Source organism: Nerophis lumbriciformis, linkage group LG25, assembly GCF_033978685.3.
Source record: "Nerophis lumbriciformis linkage group LG25, RoL_Nlum_v2.1, whole genome shotgun sequence".
Lineage (NCBI taxonomy): Eukaryota > Metazoa > Chordata > Actinopteri > Syngnathiformes > Syngnathidae > Nerophis > Nerophis lumbriciformis.
In genome coordinates, this window is record NC_084572.2 from 1939570 (window position 1) to 1959071 (window position 19502).

Consider the following 19502-nt stretch of genomic DNA (forward strand, 5'->3'; position numbering starts at 1 on the left):
ACTTTTGAAATCAGAAAAACCTTGTCGCCAGGGTCCGCAGGCCCCGGTATGTCCAGGACAAAGTCCTGGTGGGGGGTTCCTTCGCCCCCCCGACGCAAAATGATTAATAGCATTCAGACAGGTTAAAATGTTGCTAAAACCATCACTTTTCTATCAGTCACAGTGACTTTTCAAAACAAAAATATTACAGCAAAAATCATATGGGTTGATTGACATGTTTATTCTGTAAGCTAACTTCAATAGTTTGAAATTATTTTGACAGTTAATGCCAGTTATCCTGTCAACCTTTCACAAGACTTCAATTTGTTCATTGAAAGTATAAACACTTTTTACAGTAAACAAATGGTAAAACAGTACTAAACAATTCCATAAAAAAAAAAAATTGGTGTCATTATTAACTTTCTGTCCAAGCTTGTATAATCTACTGCCTTGTTCAATTGTAAAAAATATTCTGTGCCTAAAATTCACATTTCTATCACAATGATCATACTGTAAACATGGTAAGCTAACTTCATTAAAATTAATAGTCCTGTCAATAGCATGGAATTACAATTCAAATGTAGTTTTTTTGTAAGCCTTTCAAAAGAATTCAAAATATGAAAAATTAATTGAAGCCATCAGACACTTGAAAAGTGGCACATCACATCTCTAATGTAATCATTTGAACTTTTCAACAGAAATAGCACTGCAAAAATATTAAGGACATACTTCTGTATTTTGGTAGTTATGCTGTCAACATTTAACAAGATTTCTTCAACTTGGACTTGAAAGCATAAATAGTATAAACACTTTTAACAGTATAACAGTACTAAACAATTCCAATAGATAACATTGGTGTCATTACCTTTTTGTGGCTAAAATCCAAATGTATTCTATCAGATTGATCATACTGCAAAAATGATATGGTAACTTTATGATAAGTTTACTTGAAGTGGCATAAAACACTGAAAGTGATTGTTCCTATAACCCCTTTGTTTCAAATGTTTGTTCCACTTGTGGCAGTCGGGCACCAGCATACCGTCTTTGACAACTTGAAGTGGCATAAAACACTGAAAGTGATTGTTCCTATAACCCCTTTGTTTTAAATGTTTTATGCCACTTCAAGTTGTCAAAGACGTGCTGTGAAATACAGCCGACAGGATTGCGCACCAAACACGAAGCAAGGCCAAAGCGCATGCATGGTGCAGGAGAACAAAGGACTTCTTTCATTTAAGGTTTGTGATAAACCATCAAACTCATTCGTTAAAAGGACTCTATAGTAATATAAAGCGAGTTTTTCTGGACATTATCATGCAAGAAAAGTTTATTTTTGGGACCGCGATCACCGCGTAATGATTTTTAAAGGTTGCATTACAAACATTTAACTGTCCCATGTGATCAGCCAGTGCGATTGGAAGTCCATGCTCAATTATTGCCTCCGTAAATAAAACTTCGGCATTTATCACATCCAAAGAATCTGTTTGGGCGACGAAAAACGTTGAAAGTTTTCCACTTGTATCGCTAGCAACGGCATTAGACTTGTGTTTTTTTGTCCCAACATGGTCTTTTACATCGCTAATTCCTCTGTGTCCGATCGAAAAATCTTGTCTGCACAAGGTGCAATTTGCGTAGTTTTCACCCTTTTTTTTTTAATTAATGAAAAACCGTATTTTTTTATCACTGCAACCGTAACCCGGAATAGGTTGATGAAAACCGTACAAATTACGGGAAAACCGGAGTAGTTGGCAGGTATGGGGATATTGCGTGATGGGTAAAATTTTGAAAAAAACTTCGAAAAATAAAATAAGCCACTGGGAACTGATTTTTAATGGTTTTAAGCCTTCTGAAATTGTGATAATGTTCCCCTTTTAAAAGTCGTATGACTTTTTAAAAGTATTTAAATGTATTTTTACTTTTTGAAACCGATACCGATAATTTCCGATATTACATTTTAAAGCATATATCGGACATTTCTAGTTAAAAGATAAAAACAGTGTTACTTTGAAGGTAATAAAAAGACTATTTTAAAACGCCATTGACTTGTCTAATTTAAAATCACGGTCTATAGTGACACCAAGGCTGGTGACTTTGGGACGCACATCATTTTGCAATGGTCCCAAGTCAATGAGGGCCGGACCAAAAACTAAAGCATCCACTTTGTTTCTCACCTCGTCTTCAAAGGCTTCGGCCCCGGAGTCGGCTTCCCCGCACGCTTCAGCTTGCTTGCGTCGTCTGTCAGGCGAGAACAAGTTAAAGGAAAAGGTCAAAGGTGAGCGTCGGTACCGGAGCCGCTCACTTCTTGCTCCTGTCGCTGATGTACTCCAAAGTTTGGTAAACCAGACTGTACAGCAGCTCCACCTAGAAAGACATATTTTATCTTGACACGTTCCAGAAGATTCACACTACTGCGCTGACCTTCTTGCTGTAGATGGAGGCTGAACCTTGGATGAGCAGCGCCGCCTCCGCAAAGTTCAGGCGGGTCTTCCCGTCAAACGTGATGCACATCTCGTCCAACTGCAACACAACACCCGTGATAAAACAAGGCTCGTCGGTGCACAGACCGCAAAAAAAGTCACCTCCTCCAAGTAGTCGTTTAACTCTGACGCCACGTCGACGTCCCAGTTGTCGGTGAGCTCCCTGATGGGCTTCATCAGGTGAGCGTACCTGCTCTCAGTGGGCTCCATCAGTGCGCAGCACGACCACCAGGTGACGCTGCAACGCAACAGTAAATTGGAGAAACATGAAACGACGTAAAATAAACTTTACATTCCTTTAACACGATGTAATAGCACATTTTACACGCATTGAAAACGATTGTAACTCAAATGTTTTTTTTGAAACGTTATCGTTAGACTGCTACTCAATGCTCGATATCAATGTAAAAAAAAAAAAAAGTGGTGGAAATGAATGTGGCATTAATCTAGCGTTAGGTTAGTGAACAAATAAAACTATACAAAGTAATTATTAGATTCTTACCAATATGAGAAGGAAAAGGTTTAAAGTATCAAGACAATCAAAGTACCCGCTCGCCCGCCTATTTTTTTTCCGGGTTTTCTTCTTCTACTACTACTTCCGGGCAGACTGTTCTGCTGCTGTGCTCCCCACAGACGTCTTCTAAGTAGACGCAGCATCGAGCGCTACTACCTACTGGCGCTGACGAGACGCGGGGCCGCCATCTTGGAGTGGTGATCCGCTCCACTCAGTGCAATTCATTTGGTAGGAGCAATGAACTGTCAGCGCATTTAATTCATTTTATCTCACTGAATACCACTTGATTTTCACGCGATTTTTTGTCATAAGTGTAGCTATGATAAAGGACACATGTTTTATTAATCATAGTTTGCTTAACAGTGATAGATTATTCTTATATGCTATAAATGACCAGACATCCGAGATCAAAACTGGGAATATAATCCCAGAGAAGGGCGGACTGTCAGCTATTTTTAAATTAAAGAAACTATATATATATATATATATATATATATATATGTCTTAATAAGGTTATCCAAAAAATAGTGCTCGATACCGTAGTAGAGCGCAATATATGTATGTGTGGGGAAAAAATCACAAGACTATTTCATCTCTACAGGCCTGTTTCATGAGGGGTTCCCTCAATCATCAGGAGATTTTAATGGGAGCATTCACATACCATGGTTTATATAGGGCACAGAGTGGGTGGGTACAGGCTGGCGTAGGGGCTTGGTGATTGGCTCATGTGTTACCTAGGAGGTGTTTCCGTCTGTGGCGGCATGCTGTTACAATTTCGCTGTGCTTGTTGAGGGATGACAGGTCTGGACGGTAAATAATAAACAGTTTCTCTTTCAAGCATAGGTTGCATCTTTTATTACCACTATTGTAAGGTGTGCTGGATGCAAGAATTTGCCATGTTATTGAATATTCAACATTATTGTCTTTGAGGTCCCAAATGTGTTTGCTGAGTTCTGTGGTATTCCGCAGGTTTTGGTTCCTGAAAGAAGCCTTGTGATTGTTCCATCTGGTTTTGAACTCTCCCTCGGTTAATCCTACATATGTGTCGGATGTGTTAATGTCCTTGCGTGTTACCTTAGATTGGTAGACAACTGATGTTTGTAAGCACCCCCCGTTGAGAGGGCAATCAGGTTTCTTTCGACAGTTGCAGCCTTTGTTGGTTTTGGAGTCGCTCTGTCCGGGGGCCGACGGCTCATTTGCAATTGTTTTGTTGTGGTTTGAGATAATTTGTCGTATATTGTTCATACAGCTGTAGCTCAATTTAATGTTGTTCTTGTTGAATACTTTTCTTAGGATGTTGTCTTTGGGAAAGTGTTTGTCAATCAGATTGAGGAATTTGTGTCCAATGTTAGTTGAGACGTTTTTGCTGTATGGGGGGTTGTACCAGATGATGTCGTTTCGTTTTCTGTTCTTTTTTGGTTGGTATCCTGGCGTGGGTTCATAGGTGAGGGTGAAATTGTATCCGCTTTCATCAAGGGCTTTTTGGTACGGGGGGGTTGCTTGGTCAAATTCAGCTTTGCTAGATGACAGCATCGATAGCCTTTTATTAATTCCGGTAGGTATTCTTTTCGTGGTGGTGGGTGGGTGGTTGCTGTCATGGTGCACGTATTGGAGTGTTGTGTTGGGTTTCGTGAATGGTTGGTAGCTGTTATTTCTCAGGTTGAAAGTGACGTCAAGGAAGTTGATGGTTTGCTTGTTGGCTTCAATCGTGATCCGTAGGCCGTTCTCTTTGAAAATTTGGCATATGCGCTTCTTGGTATTCTCGCTGCTCCTTGGCGAGGCGCGACACACTGCCAGTCCGTATATATATATATATATATATATATATATATATATATATATATATATACATGCGTATATCCTACATAAACAATGTATGAATACATTAGATATCTATATATCTTAGGGACCTATGGACTGTATCTCTGTTGCTGCAGCAGCAGAGAGTTTATTCTGTCTTGACACTTTGTATTGATATTTTGTATTACATTCTTCCCTTAAATGATCATGTTTACAGTGATTGTTTTATATGTATTTTTTTATGTATGTCGCTTTGGATAAAAGTGTATGCCAAATACTTAAACAAACATATATATAAACACCTGAAAGTCTTTATTTCAGCTAAAAGCACCAATCTGTTTAACTGGATTCAGAATAAAACCAAATTTTGTATTCAAGTATGACATTTTTAAATTTAATTAATTTAATTGATCCAAAAAAATAAAAAATAAATTAATTTAATTGAGGGCAGCACAGTGGGAGAGGGGTTAATGCATCTGCTTCACAATACAAAGGTCCTGAGTTCAATCCCGGGCTCGGGATCTTTCTGTGTGGAGTTTGCATGTTCTCCCCGTGGCTACGTGGGTTCCCTCCGGGTACTCCGGCTTCCTCCCACCTCCAAAGACATGCACCTGGGGATAAGTTGATTGGCAACACTAAATTGGCCCTAGTGTGTGAATGTGAGTGTGAATGTTGTCTGTCTATCTGTGTTGGCCCTGCGATGAGGTGGCGACTTGTCCAGGGTGTACCCCGCCTACCACCCGAATGCAGCTGAGATAGGCTCCAGCGACCCCTAAAGGGACAAGCGGTAGAAAATGGATGGGATAATTTAATTGACAAGCAATTCTATTATGGTCATACTCTTGTTTGCTAGCGGCTACGATTTCAGTACTATTGAAGATCTTTGCTCCTTCTAAACTCTGTGGTAATATTATTTTCACAAAATACAACCAATAGGACGTTAATGTTTAAATCTTACTTGTGAAAAGTAATCCCCCTATTCCTATTTTCAACAGTCCGCTAATTTGAGCAGGAAAACGCTGAACACCAGCCCGTAGGGCTGCAAATCTTTGGGTGTCCCACGATTCGATTCAATATCGATTCTTGGGGTCACGATTCGATTCAAAATTGATTTTTTTCGATTCAACGCGATTCTTGATTCAAAAACGATATTTTCTATTCTCAATTCATTCAATACATAGGATTTCAGCAGGATCTAACCCAGTCTGCTGACATGCAGAGTAGTAGATTTTTGTAAACATCTTTTATAATTGTAAAGGACAATGTTTTATCAACTGATTGCAATAATGTAAATTTGTTTTAACTATTAAATGAAGCAAAAATATGACTTATTTTATCTTTGTGAAAATATTGGACACAGTGTGTTGTCAAGCTTTTGAGATGCGATGCAAGTGTAATCAGAGGTGGGTAGAGTAGCCAGAAATTGTACTCAAGTACTGAGTAACTGATGAGTAACATACACACACATATCATATATATATATATATATATATATATATATATATATATATATATACACATATATACACATACATTGATATATACAGTATATCATTTATATTTATTTATTTTGCCGTTTTTGTTTACATGTTAAAGGTGTTTTACTGAATATACATGCATGTTTAACACATATAGATTCCTTTCTTTCATGTTGACAAGAAGTTGACGTCCACGTTTTCAAATGCAGGAGAAAAAAAGTTCCTCCTTTCTGTCTAATACCACATGAAAGCGGTCGGTTTTTGGTATCTTATTTGTCCAGCTTCCATATTCGTTTTCACACACTTTCCAAGAAATACATTGGCGGCAAATTCCGTAGCTTGCTAGCTTGTTTGCGCTGGCTTTCGGAGACTCTTATTTTGAAAGCGCAGGCGCGATGGAGCGGCACTTTTATTGTGAAGACAGGAAGGCTTGTGACGGGATGTACGTTTGAAATAAAAAAAGTGTCTTTTTTCCTTCACACTTTTGATTGATTGATTGGAACTTGTATTAGTAGATTGCACAGTACAGTACATATTCTGTACAATTGACCACTAAATGGTAACACCCCAATAAGTTTTTCAACTTGTTTAAGTCAGGTCATGTGACCGCCTGGCTCTGTTTGATTGGTCCAACGTCACCAGTGACTGCATCTGATTGGTGGAACGGAGTCAAACGTCACTAGTGACTGCATTTTATTGGTGGAACGGAGTGAAACGTCACCAGTAAGGCAGGCACTTTGAAGGTCTGTCTGACAGACCAAAACAAACAAAGCGTGCATTAACAGATCGATAAAAATTAGTAGCGAGTAGCGAGCTGAATGTAGATAAAAGTAGCGGAGTAAAAGTAGCGTTTCTTCTCTATAAATATACTCAAGTAAAAGTAAGTTGCATTAAAACTACTCTTAGAAGTACAATTTATCCCAAAAGTTACTCAAGTAGATGTAACGGAGTAAATGTAGCGCGTTACTACCCACCTCTGGATGCGATGCAAGTGTAAGCCACTGTGACACTATTGTTCTTTTTTTAATTTTTATAAATGTCTAATGATAATGTCAATGAGGGATTTTTAATCACTGCTATGTTGAAATTGTAACTAATATTGATACTGTTGTTGATAATATTCATTTTTGTTTCACTACTTTTGGTTTGTTCTGTGTCGTGTTTGTGTCTCCTCTCAATTGCTCTGTTTATTGCACTTCTGAGTGTTGCTGGGTCGGGTTTGGTTTTGGAATTGGATTGCATTATGGCAGGGCCGGCCCGTGGCATAGACCGTATAGGCAAATGCTAAGGGCGCCGTCCATCAGGGGGCGCCACGCCAGTGCCACAAATGTTGGAGAAAAAAAAAAAAAAAGTTGGTATTATTATTTCTAAATACAAAAAATAATCCCACGTTAATTAAAATGCAAAGTAAAGCCTATTTAATAGAAATATTATTTGTTACAACATTACGCCCCCCCCCTCTCCCCCGCACGGTGCGCCCCTCCCTTCCCGTATCATGACTCTTTTTGGACGTCACCACATCAAAAAATCAACACAAGATGTCAAAACGGCCAAAACTGTCAGGTGCCCAGGGAAGAAAAAAGAGAAAAGAAGAGGAGTAGGAACGAGAAAAGACAGAGTTACCAGGTAGGTAACGTTAGCCTACATTAAATTATTTGTCTGTTCCAGAATGTGATAGTAACCTGGCTTTTTAGCATTAAGCTAATGTTACATGATTCGGCAATTGCTAATCAATACATAGCTAGTTCTGTTTTAACGTCGGGTTAATATTGTGGAGGGGGCTAAATTGTTATGGAAAATAATAATGTAACGTTAGGTAATTACAGTACTCCCACCTTACATTCCTCAGGGACATTTGTATTACATCTTTTAAGCAGGTGTTTTTTGTTTACATTGTTATTGCCTTCTGGTTAGCTAATGTTTGCCCTGCAGGTAATAGTCACTTTTCCACCCCTTTATATATTAGGTATAGTTGTAAGTAAAAAAAAAAAGGTCAAAGACAAAGCTATTCGGTTTCTTGTGAGTATATACACTTCACTGACGATGTGGGGGGGGGCGCCACCTAAAATCTTGCCTAGGGCGCCAGATTGGTTAGGGCCGGGCCTGCATTATGGTATTGCTGTGTATTGTTTTGTTGGATTGATTAATTAAAATAAAATAAAATAAAACATTGATTCAAAAAAAAAAAAAAAAAAAAAAAAAAGAGAATCGATTCTGAATCACACAACGTGAGAATTGCGATTCGAATCCATTTTTTCCCCACACCCCTACCAGCCCGGCATCTTTGTTTTCTACCTGTCAACAGTCCGTTTAGGCTGCTCGCCGGCTCCTCGTCACCACTTCAAGATGGCCGCCGAATTTCTCGCGTCACAGCAGCCAATGCTGCGTCTACGTATAAAATGTCTATGGTGGTCAACCTCTAGTGTACATTTTAGTAAATAGTAAATAGTGTATATATAATGTATTTAAACGTGGAATTAATGGAATGACTAATAATTAAATCCGTACTAGGTTTTTTTAATTTTAAATATTTTTTTCTGTCCTCGCTCGGGCATGTGCGCGTCCCCTCTCGAACCACGTGACCATGTTCCTGGAAAGTTCCTGGAAATACAGCACTGCTGTTGTGCTTCTGGCGTGGGTTCTGCTCGCCGCAGCATGTTGCGACACGCAGCCAACAGAGCCGAATTAAAACCACGAAGCCCTCCACACCGTCAATAAACTGTGAGGTAAAAAAATAAAAATAAAAAAATAAAGAAGACACCGTCGATGACTGGACGCGCGCACCGATCTGGACCTTCGGGGCGAGTTCGGACCTTCGAGTGAGCCCTGAACGAGGCGGAACCGAAGCCCGACGAGAGACAAAGAAGTTCCTGAGTGTGCAGGTTTTAAATAAGCCTTTTTATTTTTTTATTTATTTTTAAGCAACGTGCTTGTAGCTGCTAGCTTGTTAGGCTAGCTGCGGTTCTTTTTTTAAATTCTTATTAATCTGTCATTGTTCAACTTTTTACTGTCAATCACGTGGCTTTCATTTCTGAGATAGGCTCCAGCGACCCCGAGAGGGACAAGCGGTAGGAAATGGATGGATAGGAGCAATAGTAAGAATGTTGATTATGGTGTTTTTTTTCTTTCTCTAATAAGGAGTTTGAATTTATTTTTGAGATAAGGACAAGCAGTAGAAAATGGACGGATAGGAGCAATAGTAAGAATGTTGATTATGGTGTTTTTTCTTTCTCTAATAAGGAGTTTTAATTTAATGAGATAGGGACAAGCAGTAGAAAATGGATGGATGGTTAGGAGCAATAGTAAGAATGTTGATTATGGTGTTTTTTCTTTGTCTAATAAGGAGTTTGACTTTATTTTTGAGATAGGGACAAGCGGTAGAAAATGGATGGATAGGAGCAATAGTAAGAATGTTGATTATGGTGTTTTTTCTTTGTCTAATAAGGAGTTTGAATTTATTTTTGAGATAGGCTCCAGCACCCCTTGCGAACCCGAAAGGGACAAGTGGTAGAAAATGGATGGATAGGAGCAATAGTAAGAATGTTGATTATGGTGTTTTTTCTTTCTCTAATAAGGAGTTTTAATTTATTTTTGAGATAAGGACAAGCAGTAGAAAATGGATGGATAGGAGCAATAGTAAGAATGTTGATTATGGTGTTTTTTCTTTCTCTCATAAGGAGTTTGAATTTATTTTTTGGATAGGCTCCAGCGACCCCGAAAGGGACAAGCGGTAGAAAATGGATGGATGGATGGATAGGTGCAATAGTAAGAATGTTGATTATGGTGTTTTTTCTTTGGCTAATAAGGAGTTTGACTTTATTTTTGAGATAAGGACAAGCAGTAGAAAATGGATGGATAGGAGCAATAGTAAGAATGTTGATTATGGTGTTTTTTCTTTTGTCTAATAAGGAGTTTGAATTTATTTTTGAGATAGGCTCCAGCACCCCTTGTGACCCCGAAAAGGACAAGCGGTAGAAAATAGATGGAGGGATAGGATGATTGGTAAGAATGTTAATTAAGGTATTTTTTCTTTGTCTAATAAGGAGTTTGAATTTATTTTTGAGATAGGGACAAGCAGTAGAAAATGGATGGATGGATAGGAGCAATAATAAGAATGTTGATTATGGTGTTTTTTCTTTGTCTAATAAGGAGTTTGAATTTATTTTTGAGATAGGCTCCAGCGACCCCGAAAGGGACAAGCGGTAGGAAATGGATGGATAGGAGCAATAGTAAGAATGTTGATTATGGTGTTTTTTCTTTGTCTCATAAGGAGTTTAAATTTATTTTTGAGATAGGCTCCAGCACCCCTTGCGACCCCGAAAGGGACAAGCGGTAGAAAATAGATGGAGGGATAGGATGATTGGTAAGAATGTTAATTAAGGTATTTTTTCTTTGTCTAATAAGGAGTTTGAATTTATTTTTGAGATAGGCTCCAGCGACCCCGAAAGGGACAAGCGGTAGAAAATGGATGGATAGGAGCAATAGTAAGAATGTTGATTATGGTGTTTTTTCTTTGTCTAATAAGGAGTTTGAATTTATTTTTGAGATTGTCCCTTTCGGGGTCGCTGGAGCCTATCTCAAAAATAAATTCAAACTCCTTATTAGAGAAAGAAAAAACACCATAATCAACATTCTTACTATTGCTCCTATCCATCCATTTTCTACCGATAGTCTCCAGCGACCCCAAAAGGGACAAGCAGTAGAAAATGGATGGATGGATAGGAGCAATAGTAAGAATGTTGATTATGGTGGTTTTTCTTTCTCTAATAAGGAGTTTAAATTTATTTTTGAGATAGGCTCCAGCACCCCTTGAGAACCCGAAAGGGACAAGCGGTAGAAAATGGATGGATAGGAGCAATAATAAGACTGTTGATTATGGTGTTTTTTCTTTGTCTAATAAGGAGTTAGCCCCCTGCAACCCTGAAAGGGACAAGCGGTAGAAAATGGATGGATAGGAGCAATAGTAAGAATGTTGATTATGGTGTTTTTTCTTTGTCTAATAAGGAGTTTGAATTTATTTTTGAGATAGGCTCCAGCACCCCTTGAGAACCCGAAAGGGACAAGCGGTAGAAAATGGATGGATAGGAGCAATAATAAGACTGTTGATTATGGTGTTTTTTCTTTGTCTAATAAGGAGTTAGCCCCCTGCAACCCTGAAAGGGACAAGCGGTAGAAAATGGATGGATAGGAGCAATAGTAAGAATGTTGATTATGGTGTTTTTTCTTTTGTCTAATAAGGAGTTTGAATTTATTTTTGAGATAGGCTCCAGCACCCCCTGTGACCCTGAAAGGGACAAGCGGTAGAAAATGGATGGATAGGAGCAATAGTAAGAATGTTGATTATGGTGTTTTTTCTTTGGCTAATAAGGAGTTAGGCCCCTGCAACCCTGAAAGGGACAAGCGGTAGAAAATGGATGGATAGGGGAAATAGTAAGAATGTTAATTATGGTGTTTTTTTGTTGTCCAGAAGCATCCTCCTGGTCTTCATCCTGATCCTGGTTGGTTGTCCATGTCCAGGCCGCAGAAGGTTGGAGGCGTTCAATGACCTGCCGGCCCTACGAGTCCCCCGACGCCGTCGAAACCAACCCAGGAGGGGCAGCTGCTGCCTCCAGGAGGACTGGATTGTGACGAGAGCCGCCTCTCTTTGGCCATGAAGGAGCTGAAAAGCGCAGGTACACACTAACAAAAATGAACAAGCCAATTTGAAGCCATCTGCTGGTTGAGAAAAGGACTAAAGGACTAACCTCTCATCCAGCAGTGAAAACAGTCCACCTCCAAGGACTGTTTTCACTGCTGGACTCTAGAAAGATGTTCCGCAGCCTCTCTAGCAGAACCTCCAGGTTCTGGAACAGCTTCTTCCCTTAGGCCGCGTTAAAGTCCCCTCAATTTCCCCCAAAAATTATGCTTAATGTTGGATTATTCCCAACCAGACTTTTGGGTTGAATTATTTAACCAACAAGTTGAGTTATGATAGTTTAATGTTGGATTATTCCCAACCAAACTTTTGGGTTGAATTATTTAACCAACAAGTTGAGTTATGATAGTTTAATGTTGGATTATTCCCAACCAAACTTTTGGGTTGAATTATTTAACCAACAAGTTGAGTTATGATAGTTTAATGTTGGATTATTCCCAACCAGACTTTTGGGTTGAATTATTTAACCAACAAGTTGAGTTATGATAGTTTAATGTTGGATTATTCCCAACCAAACTTTTGGGTTGAATTATTTAACCAACAAGTTGAGTTATGATAGTTTAATGTTGGATTATTAACAACCAAACTTTTGGGTTGAATTATTTAACCAACAAGTTGAGTTATGATAGTTTAATGTTGGATTATTAACAACCAAACTTTTGGGTTGAATTATTTAACCAACAAGTTGAGTTATGATAGTTTAATGTTGGATTATTCCCAACCAAACTTTTGGGTTGAATTATTTAACTGAAAAGTTGAGTTATGATAGTTTAATGTTGGATTATTCCCAACCAAACTTTTGGGTTGAATTATTTAACCCAAAAGTTGAGTTATGGTAACTAAATGTTGGGTTATTCCCACCCAAACTATTGGTTGAATTATTTAACCCAAAAGTTGAGTTATAGTAACTAAATGTTGGGTTATTCCCACCCAAACTATTGGTTGAATTATTTAACCCAAAAGTTGAGTTATGCTAACTAAATGTTGGGTTATTCCCAACCAAACTGTTGGTTAAATTATTTAACCCAAAAGTTGAATTATGGTAACTTAATATTGGTTATTCCCAACCAAAATATTGGTTGAATTATTTAACCCAAAAGTTGAGTTATGGTAACTAAATGTTGGGTTATTCCCAAACTATTGGTTGAATTATTTAACCCACAATTTATAAGTGGTTGACTTATATAGGCTAGTAAGGTAAAGTTTTACCCAAAAGTTGAGTTATGGATGAATTATTTAACCCAAAAGTTGAGTGAAGATAACTTAATGTTGGGTTATTCCCAACCAAAATATTGGTTGAATTATTTAACCCAAAAGTTGAGTTATGCTAACTAAATGTTGGGTTATTCCCAACCAAACTGTTGGTTAAATTATTTAACCCAAAAGTTGAATTATGGTAACTAAATGTTGGGTTATTCACAACCAAACTATTAGGTTGAATTATTTAACCCAGAAGTTGAGTTATGATAACTTAATGTTGGTTATTCCCAACCAAACTATTGGGTTGAATTATTTAACCCAAAAGTTGAGTTATGCTAACTAAATGTTGGGTTATTCCCAACCAAAATGTTGGTTAAATTATTTAACCCAAAAGTTTAATTATGCTAACTAAATGTTGGGTTATTCCCAACCAAACTATTGAGTTGAATTATTTAACCCAGAAGTTGAGTTATGATAACTTAATGTTGGGTTATTCCCACCCAAACTATTGGTTGAATTATTTAACCCAAAAGTTGAGGTTTATAAACTAAATGTTGGGTTATTCACAACCAAACTATTGGGTTGAATTATTTAACCCAAAAGTTGAGTTATGGTAACTAAATGTTGGGTTATTCCCACCCAAACTGTTGGTTAAATTATTTAACCCAAAAGTTGAGTTATGCTAACTAAATGTTGGGTTATTCCCAACCAAACTGTTGGTTAAATTATTTAACCCAAAAGTTGAGTTATGGTAACTAAATGTTGGGTTATTCCCAACCAAACTATTGGGTTGAATTATTTAACCCAAAAGTTGAGGTTTGGTAACTAAATGTTGGGTTATTCCCACCCAAACTATTGGTTGAATTATTTAACCCAAAATTTATAAGTGGTTGATTTTATATAGGCTAGTAAGGTAACGTTTTACCCAAAAGTTTAGTTATGGTTGAATTATTTAACCCAAAAGTTGAGTTATGGTAACTCAATGTTGGGTTATTCCCAACCAAACTATTGGGTTGAATTATTTAACCCAAAAATTGAGGTTTGGTAACTTTAATGTTGGTTATTCCCAACCAAACTTTTGAGTTGAATTATTTAACCCAAAAGTTGAGTTATGGTAACTAAATGTTGTTATTCACACCCAAACTATTGGTTGAATTATTTAACCCAAAAGTTGAGTTATGGTAACTAAATGTTGGGTTATTCCCACCCAAACTATTGGTTGAATTATTTAACCCACAAATTGAGTTATGATAGTTTAATGTTGGATTATTCCCACCCAAACTATTGGTTGAATTATTTAACCCAAAAGTTGATTTATGGTAACTAAATGTTGGGTTATTCACAACCAAACTATTGGGTTGAATTATTTAACCCAAAAGTTGAGTTATGCTAACTAAATGTTGGGTTATTCCCACCCAAACTATTGGTTGAATTATTTAACCCAAAAGTTGAGTTATAGTAACTAAATGTTGGGTTATTCCCAACCAAAATGTTGGTTAAATTATTTAACCCAAAAGTTGAATTATGCTAACTAAATGTTGGGTTATTCACAACCAAACTATTGGGTTGAATTATTTAAACCCAGAAGTTGAGTTATGATAACTTAATGTTGGTTATTCCCAACCAAAATATTGGTTGAATTATTTAACCCAAAAGTTGAGTTATGCTAACTAAATGTTGGATTATTCCCACCCAAACTATTGGTTGAATTATTTAACCCAAAAGTTGATTTATGCTAACTAAATGTTGGGTTATTCCCACCCAAACTATTGGTTGAATTATTTAACCCAAAAGTTGAGTTATGCTAACTAAATGTTGGGTTATTCCCAACCAAAATGTTGGTTAAATTATCTAACCCAAAAGTTGAATTATGGTAACTAAATGTTGGGTTATTCACAACCAAACTATTGGGTTGAATTATTTAATCCAAAAGTTGAGTTATGGTAACTAAATGTTGGGTTATTCACAACCAAACTATTGGTTGAATTATTTAACCCACAAGTTGAGTTATGATAGTTTAATGTTGGATTATTCCCACCCAAACTATTGGTTGAATTATTTAACCCACAAGTTGAGTTATGATAGTTTAATGTTGGATTATTCCCACCCAAACTATTGGTTGAATTATTTAACCCAAAAGTTGAGTTATGCTAACTAAATGTTGGGTTATTCACAACCAAACTATTGGGTGGAATTATTTAACCCAAAAGTTGAGTTATGCTAACTAAATGTTGGGTTATTCCCAACCAAAATGTGGGTTAAATTATTTAAGCCAAAAGTTGAATTATGCTAACTAAATGTTGGGTTATTCCCAACCAAACTATTGGGTTGAATTATTTAAACCCAGAAGTTGAGTTATGATAACTTAATGTTGGGTTTTGATTGACTTTTATTAGTAGATTGCACAGTACAGTACATATTCCGCACAATTGACCACTAAATGGTAAACCCGAATAAGTTTTTCAACTTGTTTAAATCGGTAATTTACCAATTCATGGTAAATGGTCATTTTAAATAATGTTAATAAGATTAATCCATAATAAACATTTTATTAAAAAAGCCTTTTACCAAAAAATGCGTTGAAAAACAACCCAAAAGTGGTTCGTAATTGTGAAAACCCAGAAATCTGTTTAAAATAATACCCTTATAACCAGAGGTGGGTAGAGTAGCCAGAAATTGTACTCAAGTAAGAGTACTGTTACTTTAGAGATTTATTACTCAAGTAAAAGTAAGGAGTAGTCACCCAAATATTTAGTAAAAGTAAAAAGTATGTTGTGAAAAAACTACTCAAGTACTGAGTAACTGATGAGTAACATACACACACATATCATATATATATATACATATACATATACATATATATATATATACACATATATATATATATATACAGTATAGAATTTATATTTATTTATTTTGCCGTTTTTGTTTACATGTTAAAGGTGTTTTAATGAATATACATGCATGTTTAACACATATAGATTCCTTTCTTTCATGAAGACAAGAATATAAGTTGGTGTATTACCTGATTCTGATGACCTGCATTGATTGTAATCAGACAGTAGTGATGATAACGTCCACGTTTTCAAATGGAGGAGAAAAAAAGTTCCTCCTTTCTGTCTAATACCACATGAAAGTGGTTGGTTTTTGGCATCTTATTTGTCCAGCTTCCATATTCGTTTTCATACACTTTACAAGAAATACATTGGCGGCAAACCCCGTAGCTTGCTAGCTTGTTTGCGCTGGCTTTCGGAGACTCTTGTTTTGAAAGCGCAGGCGCGATGGAGCGGCACTTTTATTGTGAAGACAGGAACTGTGCAGTCAGTCTTTAGGCTTTTGACGGAAAGTACGGTTGAAATAAAAAAAGGGTCTTTTTTTCCTTCACATTTTTGATTGATTGATTGGAACTTTTATTAGTAGATTGCACAGTACAGTACATATTCCGTACAATTGACCACTAAATGGTAACACCCCAATAAGTTTTTCAACTTGTTTAAGTCAGATCATGTGACCACCTGGCTCTGTTTGATTGGTCCAACGTCACCAGTGACTGCATCTGATTGGTGGAACGGAGTGAACGTCACCAGTGACTGTATTTGTTGAAACGCAGGCACTATGAAGGTCTGTCTGACAGACCAAAACAAACAAAGCGTGCATTAACAGATGGATAAAAATGAGTAGCGAGTAGCGAGCTGAATGTAGATAAAAGTAGCGGAGTAAAAGTAGCGTTTCTTCTCTATAAATATACTCAAGTAAAAGTAAAAGTATGTTGCATTAAAACTACTCTTAGAAGTACAATTTATCCCAAAAGTTACTCAAGTAGATGTAACGGAGTAAATGTAGCACGTTACTACCCACCTCTGCTTATAACCCCAAACATGGATTGATCTTAACTCCAAAATGTAACCCAACACTAGCAACTGATACATTGGGTTATTTTGATAACCCAGCATTTGTAGTGTAGGAACGCCCGCTTCAGTGTTCCGTTCTTGTGGTTTCTAGGCTGGTACTGGGGAAGCCTGAGCGCCAACGAGGCCAAAGAGATCCTGCGGGACGCTGCCGAGGGAACCTTCCTGGTGCGGGACAGCTCTCAAAGCAACTACCTGTTCACCATCTCCGCCATGACGTCGGCGGGTCCCACCAACCTCCGCATCGAGTACGACCGGGGCAAGTTCAAGCTGGACTCGGTGCTCCTGGTCAGGCCCAAACTCAAGCAGTTTGACAGCGTGGTCCACCTGGTGGACCACTACGTCCGCATGTCCATGGTCAGCCACAAGACTCCGCCCTCCACGCCGTCGAACGGCACGGTGCCGCTGCTCCTCACCCGGCCCGCTTACGCCGCCATCACGCCGCTGCAGCACCTGTGTCGCGTCACCATCAACAGACACGCCAGGCGGGTCCGGGACCTGCCCCTGCCAAACAGGCTGAAGGACTACGTGGCGGACTACGCCTACAACGTGTGACGCCATCAGCTGACTGTTTTCTGAGGCTGCAAGGAGACCAAAAACGTCACGTGATCACGGTGCCAACGTCATTCCACAGCGGTTTTCCCCCACGCTCGCCCTTTCCCGTTTGGTGCAGGTGGAAGGACCCATGACTTTTATGAAACCCAAAGGAGTGTGTGCCACAGATGGCGTGTCCAGGCATTCGGTCTGGAGGAGTGCACAAGAGCATGCCGACCTCTGACCTCATGCACAAATTGTGATTATTTGATATTTAAATAAAGAAGTTGACTATACCGTTTTTTGATTCCTTTTGCAACTTCTCGTTGTGTCCACACGGCGGCGCCAGATCCTTTGGAACAGCCCACACTTTGTCTATCTGTGTTGGCCCTGCGATGAGGTGGCGACTTGTCCAGGGTGTACCCCGCCTTCCGCCCGATTGTAGCTGAGATAGGCTCCAGCGCCCCCCGCGACCCCAAAGGGAATAAGCGGTAGAAAATGGATGGATGGATGGAAGTTGACTATACCGTTTTTTGATTCCTTTTGCAACTTCTCGTTGTGTCCACACGGCGGCGCCAGATCCTTTGGAACAGCCCACACTTCCTGCGGGCCAGCAACTTCTCAATTGACCAAGTCAAGGGGGTCTACCTCATTTACAGGACTGTCTCAGAAAATTAGTTCTTTATTTTCTGTAATGCAACTAAAAACAAGAACATGTCATACATTTTGGATTCATTACACATCAACTGAAATATGGCAAGCCTTTTATTATTTTAATATTGCTGATTATCAATCAATCAATCAATGTTTATTTATATAGCCCTAAATCACAAGTGTCTCAAGGGCTGCACAAGCCACAACGACATCCTCGGTACAGAGCCCACATAAGGGCAAGGAAAAACTCACCCCAGTGGGAAGTCGATGTGAATGACTATGAGAAACCTTGGAGAGGACCGCATATGTGGGTAACCCCCCCCCCCCCCCCCTCTAGGGAGACCGAATGCAATGGATGTCGAGTGGGTCTGACATAATATTGTGAGAGTACAGTCCATAGTGGATCCAGCATAACAGTAAGAGTCCAGTCCATAGTGGGGTCAGCAGGAAACCATCCCGAGCGGAGACGGGTCAGCAGCGCAGAGATGTTCCCAACCGATATACAGGCGAGCGGTCCTGACCCCGGACAGCCAGCACCCCATCCATGGCCACCGGATCTGTGTGTCTCCCCTTCCACAAGGGATAGGGGGGAGCAGAGGAGAAAAGAAAAGAAACGGCAGATCAACTGGTCTAAAAAAGGGGGGCTATTCAAAGGCTAGAGTATACAAATGAGTTTTGAGATGGGACTTAGAGATGCTACCTCAGTAGAAACATTTAACTGTTACCGGGAGGGCATTCCATAGTACTGGAGCCCCAATAGAAAACGCTCTATAGCCCGCAGACTTTTTTTGGGCTCTGGGAATCACTAATAAGCCGGAGTTCTTTGAACGCAGATTTCTTGCCGGGACATATGGTACAATGCAATCGACAAGATAGGACGGAGCTAGACCGTGTAGTATTTTATACGTAAGTAGTAAAACCTTAAAGTCGCATCTTAAGTGCACAGGAAGCCAGTGCAGGTGAGCCAGTATAGGTATATATATATATGTATATATGTATATAAGGTATATACAGTATAGGTGTAATATGATCAAACTTTCTTGTTCTTGTCAAAAGTCTAGCAGCCGCATTTTGTACCAATTGTAGTCTTTTAATGCTAGACATAGGGAGACCTGAAAATAATACGTTACAGTAGTCGAGACGAGACGTAACGAACGCATGAATAATGATCTCAGCGTCGCTAGTGGACAAAATGGAACGAATTTTAGCGATATTACGGAGATGAAAGAAGGCCGTTTTAGTAACACTCTTAATGTGTGACTCAAA

The 19502-nt window shown here is 38.7% G+C and overlaps 2 protein-coding genes across 2 annotated transcripts in view; one reads left to right on the top strand and one right to left on the bottom strand.

Annotated features, from left to right (window-relative positions):
* The window catches only part of ncaph2 (non-SMC condensin II complex, subunit H2), a 40022-nt gene extending 36953 nt beyond the window's left edge, over nucleotides 1–3069 (bottom strand). Inside the window, exons 1-5 of the mRNA XM_061983558.1 lie at nucleotides 2956–3069; nucleotides 2556–2691; nucleotides 2395–2493; nucleotides 2276–2337; nucleotides 2148–2211 (exon numbers count right to left, since the gene is read on the bottom strand). Of these exons, the coding sequence (XP_061839542.1) occupies nucleotides 2148–2211; nucleotides 2276–2337; nucleotides 2395–2493; nucleotides 2556–2663 (333 nt within the window). The 5' untranslated portion in view covers nucleotides 2664–2691; nucleotides 2956–3069. The remainder of the gene's footprint in view (nucleotides 1–2147; nucleotides 2212–2275; nucleotides 2338–2394; nucleotides 2494–2555; nucleotides 2692–2955) is intronic.
* The window catches only part of socs2 (suppressor of cytokine signaling 2), a 42068-nt gene extending 24190 nt beyond the window's left edge, over nucleotides 1–17878 (top strand). The window contains 3 exon segments of the mRNA XM_061983563.1: nucleotides 11713–11858; nucleotides 11860–11917; nucleotides 17143–17878. Of these exon segments, the coding sequence (XP_061839547.1) occupies nucleotides 11787–11858; nucleotides 11860–11917; nucleotides 17143–17603 (591 nt within the window). The 5' untranslated portion in view covers nucleotides 11713–11786 and the 3' untranslated portion in view covers nucleotides 17604–17878.
* The last annotated feature ends 1624 nt before the right edge of the window (nucleotides 17879–19502 follow it).